Raw genomic sequence first — 17,536 nt, forward strand, 5'->3', positions numbered from 1 at the left:
TTCCGGCGACCAGCAGCACGCAGCAGCCGCCAATCGACCAGCAGGCAGCCGCAGCACAACAACGACCGGTAAATTTCAATGTTATAACAAGGCTAAATTTCAATGTTAACGACAATTTATTATTTTGAATCATACAATAATTTGAAAAATAGAGTAAAGTAATCAAAAATAAATAAACATAAATAAAATAAACAAAAAAATTACAAAATTTTAAAAAGCCCACTAAGTAATCCCATAACAAAAAATCGAATTAACAAAACCGAACCGAAATAACAAAAACTGAACCAAAATAATAAAAACCGAACCAATCTGAATTATTTTGGTTCGGTGTTCGGTACACGTTGTACAAGAACCAAAAACTGGAAAAAAAAAACCGAAACCGAACCGAAATACCGAATGTCCAGCCCTAATATAAAGATTCAACAAAGGTACTTATGTTATTGTTTTTACTAGTCCTTATTATCATGTAACTATTTGATTTTTTTAATTAAGTTTTGTATATTTTTATAAGGAAATGCGTAGAAGAAATTTTGAAAATTGAAAACAAACAGACAATTCCACACACAAGTGGCTCCAAAGAGAATGCTACGAGAAGGGCAGAAATGGTGATTAGTAAATTAACTTATTATGTATTCATTTTTGAGTAGTAAATTATTCTTATTTGAATTTTTTATTTGTAGATGGCTGAAACAGGACAAAGACCTGGACGAGCACAAATATATATTGCTACTCATAAAAATAAAGATGGAGTATATATTAATGAAGCTGCAAAAGAAATATGTGTAAGTTTCTTCATGAATTCTAATTGTATACAAGATAAAAAAAAGGATAGGACAATAGTTGTGAACTAGTTGATTAATTGATAGAAGTTATATAGACTCAATCTTTGCTATTTAATTGTATTATGATGGCTTGTGGTTCCGTACCTCTAACTACTCATGTTCTTACGTGTACATACAAGTAGTTTTTATCTTTCTGTCTTTACTAAGGTGATTCCAATATTACTGCTTGTTTATTTGCGACATTGATTTTGTATGTATAGGAAAAAATTGAGCTAACTTTGAGCCAAAGTACCATGGATGAGTCTCAAATTTCGCCAAATGATGTTGTTGGTACGATTTTAGGAAAAGAGCACTCTGGAAGGGTTAGATGTTTGGGATTAGGAGTTGTCCCCAGTAAAGTTTTTAAACAAGTAAGACCGCGTTTTAGTGGTGCAAGTGCTTCAAGTAGTGAAGACTCATGTTCGTCCCAATGCCAAGAGAACCACAATCAAATGATGAATGCTTTTAAGGCGTATATGATAATGAAAGAAGGGATGATACCAGAACAATTTGCGGGGTTCTTTGCTTCTCCTTCGACAAATTCTTCTACAACAACTGTAAGTAATGTTCTTACATTTCTATTTTCATTTGATTTGTATATTGCTTCTCCTTTCTTCAATGCATTTTTTGTTGACATATATTAACTGATGATAAGTATAGTTTGAAACATAATATTTGCCAAGGATTTTACATTTTTTCATATCACTTAATTAATTTTGTACTTTATTTTTTATGCAACCAAGTGATGCTGCTAGTGAGCCAATTCCGCCTATGCACACAAGAAGATCATGCGGTGGTGATAGTAATCCTAGCCATGACAACCGTTGATTATTGTAGTGAACCAATTCTGCCTATATTCTTAGCTAATTAATTTGATGACAAGATTGTGTGATTGGAGGGGATGTTAAAATGTTGGATTGGATATTTTCTATTTAGATTTAGTGTTTGATTCTGATGAAGATATTTGATGTTGACAATATCATTTTAGTGACTAATGATAATGCAATATTTTTGTGACTTTATGATATGTCGTTAAAGAATATATATTTCTTGACCTTGAGATACTTTTTGGATTTGATTATGATTTATAGCTTAATTAGTGATTCTATAAATAATACATGAATAAAAGTATATTGAATGAATTGTAGAGCTTATGTGATTGCCCAGATCTTTCAATATAATCAATTGCAAAAATTGTGGAGGTTTTAAACCCCCGCTATTTGTAACTGAATAATAATATCAAAAGATTTAATTTTAAATTAGCATGAGTCAACCTCCACAAAGTAACTCCCGCTAATTGATTGTGGGGGTCAAAGAAAAACTGCCGCAAATTGCTTGCGACAACTCTTATTATGAGAGTTTTTACAACTGCCGCAATACTAGATTGCGGGGGTTTTAAACCCCCACAAACCTTAAAATTAACCTCCACTATTTAAGCATTTTTTTGTAGTGAAAAGTCTTTTTAACGATGCGCAACGTTAGAACTCGCCCTGTTGCTACTTGCCGGACCAAGGAGGTAATCAACAAGAAAAGAATTATCAACATAGATTTAGTGTGATACTCTCTAATAGTCTAGTGTCGATTAGTGTGAAGTAATAACTAAGTCAAACATCAATGTGATGTCTAATATGAGGTAAAGGTAAGGGTTAGTAAATTATACACACGTAGCCGGACCAAGGTGCGGGGTGAAATTCTCTAGATGCCGGATCAAGGATTTAGAGATACCTAGCTTATCACTTTGCATGTAGTACACTAGGAAATGATTGCTATTACTAGGATTACTGCGTTATGAGCTTGTGAGGAACACGTAATACCCTAGTTAATTCTCTCATCTTAGATAACAACCAAAATTGACTTTTGTTTATTGATTACTTACTTAATTTTTACAATTTGTTTCACAAATCCCCCCCTTTATTTACTTGTTTCTGGAAGTTATTTGACTAAATGAATATAATTGTTGGTTAAAGCTAAGTTTAAATCATTTTCCTCGTGGGATCGACCCCAACCTACAAGTTGAGTTCTTTACTTGATAACGATCGCTTATGCTTATTTTGGTAGGTGTAATTTGAGTCGTCTCCTTTTTACCACATACTTGGCAGCATCCTCAGATTCAGTTTCACTGTTCTCAATAGACACATGAGTGGAGGCAGGCTGTTCAGGTTCCAACCCTTCTCTTCTCCTCTTCCTAGTTCTCTCAGTCTGGGCTTTGTTTGCCACAATCGCACTCCCTATAACCTTTTGTGTTTCGCTTCTTGTAACATACTTTCTCTTGTCCCCTTTTGGATGAGACAGCACCAACTTTCCCTTCCCCTTTCTCTGTCGCTCATTTTCTTATTCAGCAGATTTATCAACAATGACAATCTTAGGCGTGCCTTTAACTGTTTCCAACTCAAGAACATTTTCTTGAGATTTGTTTTCTCTTCGCCTTCCCCTTGAGTTCCATTTTAATGGGATCTCTTCTTCTTCTTCCTTATCGCTCCCAACATCAAAGGATTTTGGTGTTTGGTCGAAGATAGGTTCACTTCTGTGAGGGACCTGATTCGGTGAATCCAGTTCATACTCCAGAAAAGTAGGTTGAACATCACCTTTCAATGAGGCTAGGCTTTGAACGGCCACCAGTTCCGCCCCGGCGGTTAGGATACATGATTCAGGACATTTCCCTTCTGGCAAGTCCCCTTCAAACAATCTCTCAGACATGGCAGACGACAATGCCATAGAACCAACGTCAATTTCTTCTGGAGGAAGTCCAAGATCAAGTTTTGCCACAGATTGTGCCTCTGAATTTTGGGATTTGTCACCAGATAAGACCAAAGTAGGGGAACAAACCGCAATATTCTCAGAGTGAAAAACAAGGAGGCTAAGATATCAGCCGGCGGGGTTATGGATTCATCCATTTCACCAACACCACAGATTGGGGTGGATGGAGACTCTTCTGGGGGAGGAACGAAGATATGTGTCTTTGAAGAAGACTCAGAGTTAGGCATTTTGAAGAGAAGAGTGAAGCAGAATTTGGAGAGAAGGTTTGAGCTTTTGGAAGAGGTTTTTAGATTGACACCCTTGACTTTAAATTTGAGAGAGATTTGGAGAGGATTAGTATTTAAAGTTAAAAAGGTATCGGATCCAAACAGTGGCGACCTTTGGTTTTAAAAACGACAGGATGTTTGAAACTGACGCAATAAATGGACGAGTGACACGTGGAAATGATGTTGACATTTAGACAATGTAGTATAAGTGATACTAACCTGTCCTTCTTTCAGTTTGTAACTCTGCCTGTGTGATTTAACCTTCCCTTCAGCTAGACACACCTTGGGTGTATACCTGCATTAAGGTACCAGAAGTGAATTCTTTTATGACACACATTAAAACAAGTATAGATACCTACCCTCCTTAACATAATCAAAATGGAAGATTGTGCAAACTTGTTAAGGAATCATGTGATCTTGTGCATCCCCAGCCTCATCCTGTTTTTAATGAAACATTTTTTACTCAAAAGGCTTTGTAAAGATGTCATCCAATTTTATCTTCAGTCTTGCAGAATCTCATCACCACATTTTGCTTTTCAACATTGTCTCTTAGAAAGTGATGCCTCACATCTATGTGCTGGACAATATTTTTAGCCATATTCATGGCACTAGTGTTATCACAAATGAGAGGAATAGTGTCTATGATTACACCAAAGTCTTCCAGCTGCTGCTTAATCCACAGTAGTTGTGCACAACATGATGCAGCAGCCACATACTCTGCCTCTGCAGTATACAATGCTACAGAATTCTGCTTCTTTGTTCCCCATGAAATCAAAGCTGATCCCAGGAAGTGTGCCATGCCTGATGTGCTTTTTTGATCAACCAGAAAACCTGCATAATCAGCATAACCTATAAGATCAAAAGAGTCACCGGTAGGGTAGAAGAGGACCAGGTCCTGAGTTCCCTTCAGGTATCTCAGGATGCGTTTGGCTGCCTTCAGGTGAGACTCATTTGGTGCTGCTTGAAACCTTACACGCATACCTACGTTGAACACTATGTCTGGTCTGCTTGCAGTGAGGTATATAAGTGATCTTATGATTCCCCTGTACATGGTTTGATTTACCTCCACACCATATTCATCTACATCAAGTTTCACATTTGTGCTCATGGGAGTATCCAGTAACTTTGCTTCGAGAAAATTGAATTTCTTGAGCAGCTCTTTGATATACTTCTCTTGGCATATTGAAGTGCCTTGAGAGGATTGTTTGATCTACAAGCCTAGAAAGAAAATGAGTTCCCCCATCATGCTTATTTCGAACTCAGTACTCATCCAATCAGCAAACTCTTTGCAAAGTGAGTTTGAAGTAGCTCCAAATATGATATCATCCACATATACCTGCACAATCATCAATTCATTACCTCTAGTGGCGAATCTAAAGGTAAAAATTAGGGCACTGAAACCCGTGGTCTCTTCGTAAAACTAGAAATTTTATGTATATATTTTCTAAAATTTGTATATTATTATATTCTTGCACCCGTGCTATAAGAAGTCTATCTGGTCCACATGGTTAAAAAATGAGCTTTTTACCTTGAGGATGAAGAATCAATTCCCACTTAATACATTTTTCTTGATGCATCCATGTTCGGATCAATTCCCACTTAATACATTTTTCTGGGTGCACCCATGTTTGAAAAATCCTAGATTCGCCTCTGATTACCTCTAGATTTCAAGAACAAAGTATTATTAATTTTACCTCTCAACAAATGATTGGGCAAGTCTGCATCTTCAAAGCCTGGGGGTTGTTTGACATATACTTCCTTCTTTAGATTCTCATTCAAGAAAGCACTCTTGACATCCATTTGAAGCAGCTTGAACTCCATGTGGGCGGCAAAAGCTATTAAGATTCTAATGGCTTCCATTCTAGCTACATGAGCAAAGGTCTCATCATAATCAATTCCTTCTTCTTGGTTGTAATCTTGCACCACAAGCCTTGATTTATTTCTAGTAATGGTGCCATGCTCATCAAGTTTGTTTCTGAAGACCCATCTAGTTCCAATAATAGTTCTGTCAATTGGTCTGGGGACCAGGTGTCACACCTTGCTTCTTTCAAACTGATGAAGTTCCTCCTGCATTGAAGTTACCCAATCTACATCCTGTAAGGCTTCTTTGATGTTCTTTGGTTCAATGGATGATATGAATGCTGAATGAGCAACTAGATTTCTTGATTTAGATCTGGTTTGAATTCCTGAGTCAAGTGGGGAGATGAGATTCTCCAGTGGATGTGAAGATTGATGCTTCCATCCGGACTTTCTGGTAATCTCTTCTTCTTTGTCAGTATCAGAATCACCTTCATCTTCTTCAAGATTTTAAGACACTGTTTCCTGTGATGAACCTGAGGGACCAGGTCATCCTAAGTGTTCTGCATCCTTCTCTTTTGTACCCTGATCATCCTGCTGCTTGTTCATCAGCTCCTCAAACTCGTAGTCCTCATTGTTCTCATTTCTTGAACGTAATTCATCAAACTTGACGTGCATGCTTTCTTCAATACAAAGAGTTCGTTTGTTAAACACCATGTATGCCTTGCTTGTAGATGAATACCCAACAAATACACCTTCATCACTTCTGGCATCAAATTTTCCTAGATCATCCTTTTTCATTATTCAACACAAAGCATTTGCACCCAAATGGTCTAAGATGTGCAATTGAAGGTTTTTTGTTATTTAGTAGCTCATAAGGTGTTTTCTTGATGATAGATCTGATAAGACACCTGTTTGTCACATAGCATGCTGTATTAACTACTTCAGCCTAAAAATTCATTGCAAGTCCTAAATCGATCAATATAGTTCTAGCAATCTCCACCAGAGTTCTATTCTTTCTTTCAACCACTCTATTTTGCTGAGGAGTTCTTGGTGCTGAGAAGTTGTGATTGATTCCATTTTCTACACAAAACCCTTCAAGTAGAGACTTTTCAAACTCCGTACCATGATCAGATCTGATACTGGCTATCTTGCAATTTGTCTTCAATTGGATGTCTTTGGCAAATGTGATCAGTTGTCCAGTTGTCTCATCTTTCGTTCGCAGAAACATATTCCAAGTGAACTTGGAAAAATCATCAACAATGACAAGAATATATTTCTTACCTCCTCTGCTTTGGATTCTGATAGGTCCATATAAGTCCATGTGGAGCAGCTCTAGAGGTCTGGTTGTACTGACTCCCTTCTTGGCTTTGACTGATGACTTAGTTTGTTTCCCTTTAGCACATTGTTTCCCTTTAGCACATGCATTACAGACTTTATCATTTGAAAACTTCAATTTTGGCAATCCACGGACTAGGTCCCCTGTAACAAGTTTGTTCAACAAAGAAGTACTTACATGACCCAGTCGTCGATGCCACAGATCTACATCATCAGCTTGAGCACTTAGACAGGATAAATCATCTCCCTTGATACAGTCCAGATCTGCAACATACATATTTTTGACTCTAGTAGCTGACATGACAACCTTTTTGGTAGTGCAGTTTGTAACCAAACATTTGTCAGCCATGAACTTGACTTCATTTCCCTTGTCACAGATTTGTGAAATACTCAAAAGATTGTATTTCAGACCCTTTACATAGTGTACATTATTTATAGAATTATCAACAGATTTCCCTATTCTGCCAATACCAAGAATAGAACCCTTCTTTCCACCACCAAATGACACACCACCACCATGGTGTGCTTTCAAAGAGAGGAAGTTTGAAGTATCTCCAGTCATGTGCCTTGAGCATCCATTGTCCATGTACCAACACTAACTCCTTCCTCTCTTCTGTATAAGAATCACTTGTTAGATTTAGGAGCCCACTTCAAACGGAGTTCCCAATAATTATCAAAAGGCTTGATAAGAAACTTTCCTGTCCAAGGGGCAAAGTGTTCTTACTGAAACAATAACGGGGACTAGGTCCCTTGTGTTCCCTTTTATCATTGTTTCCAGGTTTGACAAATTTCACATGCTTTTCTTTTGCTTTCTCAAAGTCTCACACTTTTCTTTTAGGTGACCATTACGCCCACAGTGAGTGCACAACAGATTGTCAGATACAGACACATATTTGCTATGAGGATTATAGGGAGGTTCTATTGGTCTGTATCCCAACATTTTCTTTCCATTGAAACTCTGATTAGACAGGTTAGAGAGTATCTTAAAGGAGTCGGTCCACTTTAGAGAGTGGCTTAGCTCCTCCTTGACCCTACTCAGATCCTTTCTCAGTTGAGAATTAGTTTCAAGAGAAACAACTAGCTTAGACTCAAAAATTTTAAGCTTTTCTTCCAATTCTTCCTCAAAGAAGCTAAGCTTTCTCTTTCCACCCACTGAGGTACCAGGATCCTCCTCAGGAGTTATGTTGCTAGTTTCTAAAGTTCCTATCCTTACACTTATTTCAGAAACTTGAGACATGAGAGCTGAATTCTCATCCTCACACAAACTTAATTTTTCATTTAACATTAAGTTTCAGTGGTTCGTTCATCAACAGAATCAATAAGCAAGGCGGCAAGTTTCCTCAATTTTTCAACAGGGAAATCATCTAGATCATTCTTGAGATAAAAAAGACTTACCTCGTCTGAATCCTCTTAATCATTAGATTTTTCCATTAAGGAGAAAATGGAGTTGAAAACACTTTCATCATCTTCAATAGCCATCATTGAAACATCCTCATGACTTTCTACATCTTCTTCTGATTCACTAGAATCATTTCCCCAAACAGCAAAGGCTTTTCTCACCAACTGATCAACATGTGCCTTCCTTCGAGCATGGTCTGGGACCAGGTCCCTTTTATGAGGTCTGGTGTCATGAGTCTCCTGCTTTTGACTAGGACAATCCCTCATGAAGTGACCAGGCTTGCCACATTTATGGCATAGATCATTTGCAGTAGTGATTTTGCTGGCAGAGGTTTTCTTTTGGAAGCCTCCATGCTTCTTTATGATCTTCTGAATTCTTCTAGTTACATACACCATCTCATCCTCCTCTTCAGTTAACTCAGTTTGAGATGTTCTCAAGGCAATGGACTTCTCCTTCTTTCCTTTCTTCACCGTCGTTCCCTGTTTCTTGTTTAGCTCGTAGTTCTGAAGGTTTCCAATCAGTTCATCCATGGGAAGAGTCATCAGATCCTTAGCTTCTGTTATGGCATCCACCTTGCTTTCCCAAGATTTAGGAATCTCCTTTGCCTTGTAGTTCTTTTCAGTCCTTTTCCTATCTGCCTCATTGTAGTCCTTTCTTGTCTTGACAACAACAGTGGTAAGCTCCCCATCCTTCACCTCTTTTGTAGGAATATATGGTTCATCAAGGATAATGTCCCACAACTCAGAGTCCTCAGCGTTGATGTAGTCGTGCATTCGATTCTTCCACCAGCCATAGTATTGTCCATTAAAACGCGGTGGCCTGGTAGAAGATTGTCCTTCCTCCATATTGGGTGGAGCAACCATTCCTTCAGGATTTTTTCTTTTCTTGGTGTTAACCAAACTGAAAAGTCAAGCTCTGATACCGCTTGTTGGAATATATGCGTCTACTTATGCAGATGGGACCACGTCCTCAACATAGTTACAGTGATAAACAATAAAGAACAAATGTTGAAAGTAAAGATTGACAATCAACTTTATGTGGAAACCTCCTTGCTCAAGGGAGTAAAACCACGACCTGTTCTCAACAGGACTTTTCAAATTGCTTCTACTAATCTTCTCCAAGTAAGAGTAAAAGTCAGTTTACAAAATGAGATTAGCCTGCTAATCTCCACACTAAGTAATACTTCCTATCACTTAGCTGAGCCAGAGCAGATACAACACTGCCCACTATACTAATCCTAACCGATTAATATAGACTTTTTAGAGTAAGAAACTAAGTTACCTTTAACCTAATTCTTACATGATTCACACAAGTTTGAAAGGTTTCTTTCACAAGTGAAACGAATCCTACAATATAAGAACTATTACAAGCAAACAAAAATACAGCTGGTACAGAAAGCAATGGAAGCACTTCTATCAGGTCCCTTGCTGTTTTGAAGCTTGAAAGTATCTCTCTTTGAATGAATAATGTTGTTTGTTTTTTGATATATACCATGAAGAATTATTATCCAACGTACAAACAACCTCGCCGCTTCTGATTGGTGAAGTACTCTGCAGCTTCACCAACTTTCTGACGCGGGCAGGCTTTACAGTTGTTCAGCACTTTGACACTGGATGAGTATTCATACTTTGCAGAGGACCAGGTCCCTGCACTTGTGAGGAGATCATCAAAACATCTAGGAACTTAAACCCTTATCAGTATAGTTCCGAGTTATGCATTGATTCAAAAAGAATAAGGCTTGTGTTTTCTTTAACAGTTTAAAGTTTTTAGATGAAATGATACATCATACTGAATCACGCTATATCATCTCATCGATCTAAAATCTTAAACTGTTAGAGATGACACACTTTTCTTGATTACTTTAATATTCATGATTGATTTTGTGATTGCAGAGTAGGAATTAACCTTCCTACAGTTGAAGTTCGTTTCGAGCATCTAACTATAGAAACAGATTACTATATCGGAGACAGAGCTCTTCCAACGCTACTGAATGCAGCTATTGTTGAATCTGCTCTGATTTGTTTAAGGATTAGGTTGGCTGAAAAAACCAAACTCACAATACTTAAAGATGCTTATGGGATTATCAAACCTTCTAGGTAATTGGTACATTTCCAACATTGACATGTCGTATAAATCTCTGTGTAAAGTGCGTGATCTGTCTTAGATATATACTAATCCTATATAGAGAAATATATATACGGGAAATAAAAATCACTATACCTATTCTGACTTGAATCTTCGTTGCTCCATATGATGACCCTTCTATTAGGGACGCCTTCCTCTGGGAAGACGACCCTTTTGTTGGCTTTGGCTGGAAAATTAGACCATAGCTTAAAGGTTAGTTACTTGAGTGCAAATGTACAATGTCCATAATATTCATTGTAATTTGATTAAACAAGTAACGTTAATTATTATAGCTTACGGGGCAGGTTAGAGGAGAAATCACTTACAATGGCTATGATCTCGAGGAATTTGTACCCCAAAAAACATCAGCATACATTAGACAAAATGACATTCATGTTGGAGAAATGACTGTGAAAGAGACCTTAGATTTCCCTGCTCGATGTCAAGGGGTTGGCTTTCGATATGGTATTTTTCAGTTCTCACAAATCAGTTCATTCTTTTCGTTATTTTTCAGTAAAATTTGATTCTATAATTTAGAACTTCTGGAGGAACTTACTAAGAGGGAAAGGGAAGCTGGAATATTCCCAGAGGCGGAAATAGATCTTTTCATGAAGGTTGTGATCATGTTCTTAGAAACTCATTTGTTCTTTTCCCAAAAATTCTCTCCCAATTTGAATGTCACAACAGAATACTAATTTTTATAGGCGACTGCTGTGGAGGGAGTCGAAAGCAGTCTCATTACCGATTATATGCTCAGGGTGAGTGATTGATTCTCCAAGTGAAATACTATGATGATTCAAGGCACTAAAATTTGACGGTGTAGACGTAACATAACATGGAGGAAAGTTCTTAAAACATGTACAATATTTCACGAATCAATTTGGATTATGCTGATAAAAAATCATGAAATCAAATGACTATTTGATTCTCCTAAAAGTTGTTAAAATCGAGCAGAAGAAATGAAGTGTATTTAAGTTGCAGCTGGATTCGCGCTATCTAATTTAAGAAAACATGTTGCAGATTTTGGGACTTGATGTCTGTCGAGACACGATTGTTGGACATGAAATGATACGAGGCATTTCAGGTGGCCAGAAGAAGCATCTCACCACAGGTTATTTCCATCTTTCTACATTTCGTATTATTACTATAGAACTTTTTCAGATGACAAATTAAAATACTTCCAAAACAAAAATGCAATGAGCTAATGATTTAATTTGAGCTTGATGCAGGGGAGATGATTGTTGGATCGACAAAAACACTATTCATGGACGAGATATCTAATGGACTAGACAGCTCAACGACATTTCAGATAGTAAAATGTTTACAACAGATGGTACATCTCACAGATGCCACCATCTTGATGTCCCTCCTTCAGCCTGCTCCGGAGACATTTGATCTCTTTGACAATATCATTCTCTTATCAGAAGGCGAGATTGTTTATCAATGCCCTCGTGAACATGTCCTCGAGTTCTTTGAAAGCTGTGGTTTTAAATGTCCAGAGAGAAAAGGTGTTGCTGACTTCTTGCAAGAGGTAATCATCCGATAGAAATATCAATATACATTTCTACGCAAACCCCAAGTGTCAATACATATGAAATGTAAACCTTGTATAAATACGTAAGAATTTAACGTTTAACCTGCAAATAGGTCACATCAAGAAAGGACCAAGAGCAATATTGGGAAGATAGAAGCAAGCCATACAAGTACATTTCAGTAACTGAATTTGGAAAAAGATTTAAGCACTTCCACGTGGGCTTATGGATAGAAAATGAACTCTCAATTCCTTATGAAAGATCAAGAAGTCACAAATCAGCTTTAGTGTTCAAAAAGTACACGGTTCCAACACTAGAGCTATTAAAGGCCAACTTCGACAAGGAATGGCTTTTGATCAAGAGAAACTCTTTTGTCTATATTTTCAAGACTGTCCAAATAATCATTGTTGCGATTATTGCATCAACCGTATTCTTGAGGAGTAACATACACATTACAAATGAAGATGATGGTTATATCTACATTGGTGCACTATTATTTGGAATGATCATTAATATGTTCAACGGTTATTCTGAACTTTCACTTACCATACAGAGACTTCCCGTGTTCTACAAGCATAGGGACAACCTCTTCTATCCACATTGGGCATTCACTCTACCAACTATTCTCCTGAAAGTACCAATAATTGTGTTTGAGTCTGTCGTATGGACGGGCACCACATATTATACCATAGGCTTTGCCCCTGAAGCTAGCAGGTAATTCAACAATCATTTCACTCATTTTTCATTTATGTGCTTGAATTTTTAATCTAGGATGCCAATGTATTGTACTAACTTATTGCAATTGCACAGACGACACATAAAGCATGACGAAAGTACACAACAATGAGTTTCTTTCCTCGTGTCTTTAAAGTCGTAGGTAGCTGAATATTGGAATTAATTGTGATGCTTTTCTTTCTTGCTTAGGTTCTTCAAGAAACTATTGTTGATATTCCTGATCCAACAAATGGCTACCGGAATATTTAGGCTCATTGCCGGAGTTTGTAGAAAGATGGTTATTGCACATACTGGTGGATCTCTCACTCTCCTTCTGGTGTTCCTATTGGGTGGTTTTATCCTCCCTAAAGGTTAGTTCAAAAACACGGATGTGGTACATGCAAATGATGGTACGCGTCAAACTAGACAAGTAGAACTAACTCACACATAGGCAAATAAGTTGTTAGATAGCAAATATGAAGGACAAAGTGAAGGAGGCGCCAAATTTGATTCACTGATAGAACATTGGTTACTTGTGACAGGATCCATTCCAAACTGGTGGAGATGGGGCTTTTGGATATCACCTTTTTCCTACGGGTTCAACGCCTTAACTATAAATGAGATGTTTGCTCAAAGGTGGATGAGCAAATATGTATGTTCTAAATACCCTTGTCTGTCACCTGATTTTGCCATATTACTAAACAAAACTATACATGAAGTGAACTTCATTCACCATTAAGTACAAAATTCACAGGCCTCAGACAACACAACGACGTTGGGCGTGCAAGTGATGAAAAACTTTGACGTCTTCCCTGAAAAAGGATGGCTTTGTATAGGCACTGCTGCACTACTGGGGTTCACAATTCTCTTTAATATTCTTTTCACTTTTGCCTTAATGTACCTCAATCGTAAGTTCTTACTTCTTCAAAATGAATAATACTTTTATTTCCCATTCAGTGCAATCTAAGCCTATTACATGCTATGTTCACTATAACAGCTACAGGGAAACCACAAGCTATTATATCCAAAAAGCAAGCAAGAAATGTTGAAGGTGATCAAGAAGAAGGCAAGGAATCCCTAAGACGTTATAACAAATGAACATAACTCAAAAAGGATGAAGAGCTTAATGATGAACAATATCTCTTCTGTGATATAAATATTAATTATAACTATACTATTCTTGGCAGGAGAAAAGAAAATCCGGTGTATGAGTAGTCGGGCCATATCCAAAGGCGTTCACATAAATGATGACGCAAAGAAAGGAATGATTCTTCCGTTTACCCCTCTGGCAATGTCCTTCGACAATTTGAATTATTTTATAGACATAACACCTGTAAGAGGCACATTATTCTCTCATATTGTCCTTAAATACCACAACAAAATATACTTAAGATACACACGGCTCGAGCTGTGTATCATATTAATCAGCCTAAATACATTGATTATACAAAAGAACCAAACTTTGGTTATCAATTTTTTCAGGAAATGAAGGACCATCTAGTGTCTGAGGACAAACTCCAACTACTTCGTGGAGTAACCAGTGCGTTTAGGCCAGGAGTCTTGACTGCTTTAATGGGAGTCAGTGGAGCAGGGAAGACTACACTCATGGACGTTCTAGCAGGACGAAAAACAGGTGGTTATATCGAAGGTGACATAAGAATATCCGGGTTTCCAAAGAAGCAAGAAACCTTTGCTAGAGTTTCAGGTTATTGTGAACAAACTGATATACACTCACCTCAAGTAACTGTCCATGAATCATTAATATTTTCGGCTTTCCTCCGGCTTCCTAAAGAAGTCAGCAATGAGGATGAGATGGTAAGAGCCTAAAATCTGTTTAAATTACAATCATTTTATAATTTAAATACTAAAACAATGTTCTTTCCAGATTTTTGTGGATGAAGTAATGGATTTGGTTGAGCTAGACAATCTCAAGGATGCAATCGTCGGGCTTCCAGGAGTTACTGATTTATCAGCAGAACAGAGAAAGAGATTGACCATAGCAGTTGAGCTTGTTGCCAATCCTTCAATTATATTCATGGACGAACCAACGTCTGGTCTGGATGCAAGGGCAGCAACTATTGTTGTGAGAACCGTTAGAAACACAGTGGATACTGGGAGAACTGTTGTGTGTACAATTCACCAACCAAGTATTGATATTTTTGAAGAATTCGATGAGGTAAACATAAGAACTTGTGAAAGGTGGAGGAAAAAGCCTCTTAGAATTTTAACCACTGTTTCTCTAATATGTTCTTTTATGTTGATATCAGCTACTTCTTATGAAAAAAGGAGGACAACTAATCTACGCTGGGCCATTAGGTCGACATTCTCAGAAAATTATTGAGTATTTTGAGGTACTTAAGCATATAGTGTCCTACATGTATCTGTAAAGAAAGACAAAATACTTATTCAACCACTTAATACAGGCAATTCCGGCAGTTCCTAAAATTAAAGAGAAATGCAATCCAGCCACCTGGATGCTAGATGTGAGTTCAGTCGACTCAGAGATTCGACTAGGAATTGATTTTGCTGAATACTATAACTCATCAGCTTCATATCAGTAAGGCAAAATGAGCACACAGCTGTGTACGCAGTGGGGTCTGGGGAGGGTAGAGTGTACACAGATCTTACCCCTACCTTGTAGAGATAGAGAGACTGATAAAAAGGTGACTAATTTACATCTTTATATTGTTTCTGTGATACAGAGAAACTAGCAGTGATTTAACAACAATCATTGGGGCAATGTACACAGCTGTTCTGTTTGTTGGAATCAACAATTGTTCAACTGTACAGGCAATTGTAGCCGTTGGAAGAACCGTCTTTTATCGAGAAAGAGCAGCTGGAATGTACTAGCATTACCATATGCTATGGCACAGGTAACCTTTATTTATAAACTAGTTCTGAAAACGTGTGTTGCACGTTTATTCCAAAATATTTCATGTAAATTTTGTATTGCGAATGATATATTTTATCCTCTTCAAATCTATTGGTATTTACTAAAAAAAATCCATCATTTTTGTGATAGAAAGTACATATATCTTCCTAATAAAAAGAATACATCCTTAATTATAAAATTGACTAAAAGTGCATAAAGTAAAAATAACTAACTATTGTACAATATTCAAATGAGGATACTAAAATACCACATGCTAGGGGCTAATGTATACAAAGCAACAAACTATTGTAAATTCTCAATAATAATAACGACAAAAGAATAGAAAGTTGTACAATAACATCAAACAAGAATCATAAACACTAAACAAAACAAATAAAAACGGATATGAGAAGAGAGCATAGAGATTTTCTCCTCTTTTTTTTCCAACTGTTTTAAGTGTGTATACTATTATGTCAAATGTCACTATTTATAGGATAGGATTGAGGAACACAAAGAGTTGTCATCAATATGCATTAATCCCTTTGAGATTATGGATGAGTATGAGAGGTGTATTAAAAATCATGATAAATATATAATTAGTGGGAGTTACATATATTCACATAATGGAGAGTTAGTGGAAATAAATTTATGTAACATACTTCACATTAATACAAATATATATATATATATAAGAATATAATATTGGTTTGTATGGTTTTTTTCTTTTTGTGAAGGGCAAACATAACCATTCATATTTTCAATTGGAAGATGAACAAAACAAAAAATTCATGAATTTACTCCAACATGAAATTAATACAAAGAATACATATTCAAGAGACTTTATGGTGGTTGATTCATGTACTAATATGATGATTTATAATTTATATTTAAAATAATTTATAACATTTAAATTTAATGTAGGGGTAAACCGTAATCTAACTTTTGCCTAAAATTCTTCCCACTTTTAGTATGATATGATGATTATCTACTATAACCTTATTGAATTTCACAAATCGATTTCATTTATTTGTATCGCAGGTCATTTCTGAAATACCTTACATTATTATCCAAACTACATACTACACTCTTATAGTGTACACAATGGTTGGATTTGAGTTGACAGCAACTAAATTCTTCTGGTTCTATTTTGTGACCTTCTTCTCCTTTCTATATTTTACGTACTATGGAATGATGATTGTTGCCATCACACCAAACCACCATGTAGCTTCGATCTTTGCTGCAGCTTTCTTCTCACTTTTCAATCTCTTCTCAGGTGTCTTCATCCCCCGACCAGTAAGTTTACTCTTTCACACTAGTTCAAAATATTGTGAACCTAACCACAATACTAATTCTTCTTGTTAACATTTCAGAGAATTCCAAAGTGGTGGATTTGGTATTATTGGATTTGCCCGGTGGCATGGACTGTGAACGGGTGCATTGTCTCACAGTATGGTGATGTCGAAGATACCATAAAAGTTCCAGGAATGTCTATTGACCCTAAGATTAAGGACTACATCATAGACCATTTTGGATATAATCCAAACTTCATGGGACTAGTTGCCACAGTGTTGGTCAGTTTTGCAGTCTTTTATGCATTTGTGTATTCCTACAGCATTAAGACACTGAACTTCCAGAGGAGGTAGATAGATCTTAATAGTTATAGTGGCTTGTAATTTCTATCATAGGCCACCATTATATCATAGTAGAGTATGGTAATTGCTACATATTATGCTAAACTCATAGGATGTAAAGAGTGACCAACAAGGTGTCCACCTCTATAAAGATGTATTGCATTTGAAAGTTCTGTAAATAACTACTTCTGTTGCATATATATATACTAGTTTCCGGGAACGTGCTTATTTCAAACAATAATGTATTCATCTCATATTTTTCACGCAATCAACAAATTTTAAAAG

At 36.8% G+C, this 17,536-nt stretch overlaps 1 protein-coding gene across 1 annotated transcript in view; it reads left to right on the forward strand.

Annotated features, from left to right (window-relative positions):
• LOC102603329 (ABC transporter G family member 35-like) overlaps window positions 1–17,270 on the forward strand; it is a 50,703-nt gene extending 33,433 nt beyond the window's left edge. Inside the window, 21 exon segments of the mRNA XM_015314425.1 lie at window positions 10,271–10,474; window positions 10,631–10,715; window positions 10,808–10,967; window positions 11,040–11,116; window positions 11,207–11,260; window positions 11,523–11,613; window positions 11,732–12,033; window positions 12,150–12,748; window positions 12,959–13,119; window positions 13,291–13,400; window positions 13,503–13,656; window positions 13,746–13,814; window positions 13,936–14,081; window positions 14,231–14,563; window positions 14,634–14,924; window positions 15,016–15,099; window positions 15,172–15,305; window positions 15,451–15,593; window positions 15,596–15,621; window positions 16,659–16,913; window positions 16,991–17,270. Coding sequence (XP_015169911.1) covers window positions 10,271–10,474; window positions 10,631–10,715; window positions 10,808–10,967; window positions 11,040–11,116; window positions 11,207–11,260; window positions 11,523–11,613; window positions 11,732–12,033; window positions 12,150–12,748; window positions 12,959–13,119; window positions 13,291–13,400; window positions 13,503–13,656; window positions 13,746–13,814; window positions 13,936–14,081; window positions 14,231–14,563; window positions 14,634–14,924; window positions 15,016–15,099; window positions 15,172–15,305; window positions 15,451–15,593; window positions 15,596–15,621; window positions 16,659–16,913; window positions 16,991–17,263 — 3,751 coding nt within the window. The 3' untranslated portion in view covers window positions 17,264–17,270.
• Window positions 17,271–17,536: the final 266 nt, after the last annotated feature.

The sequence above is a fragment of the Solanum tuberosum genome, unplaced genomic scaffold (genome assembly GCF_000226075.1).
Source record: "Solanum tuberosum cultivar DM 1-3 516 R44 unplaced genomic scaffold, SolTub_3.0 scf00297, whole genome shotgun sequence".
NCBI lineage: Eukaryota > Viridiplantae > Streptophyta > Magnoliopsida > Solanales > Solanaceae > Solanum > Solanum tuberosum.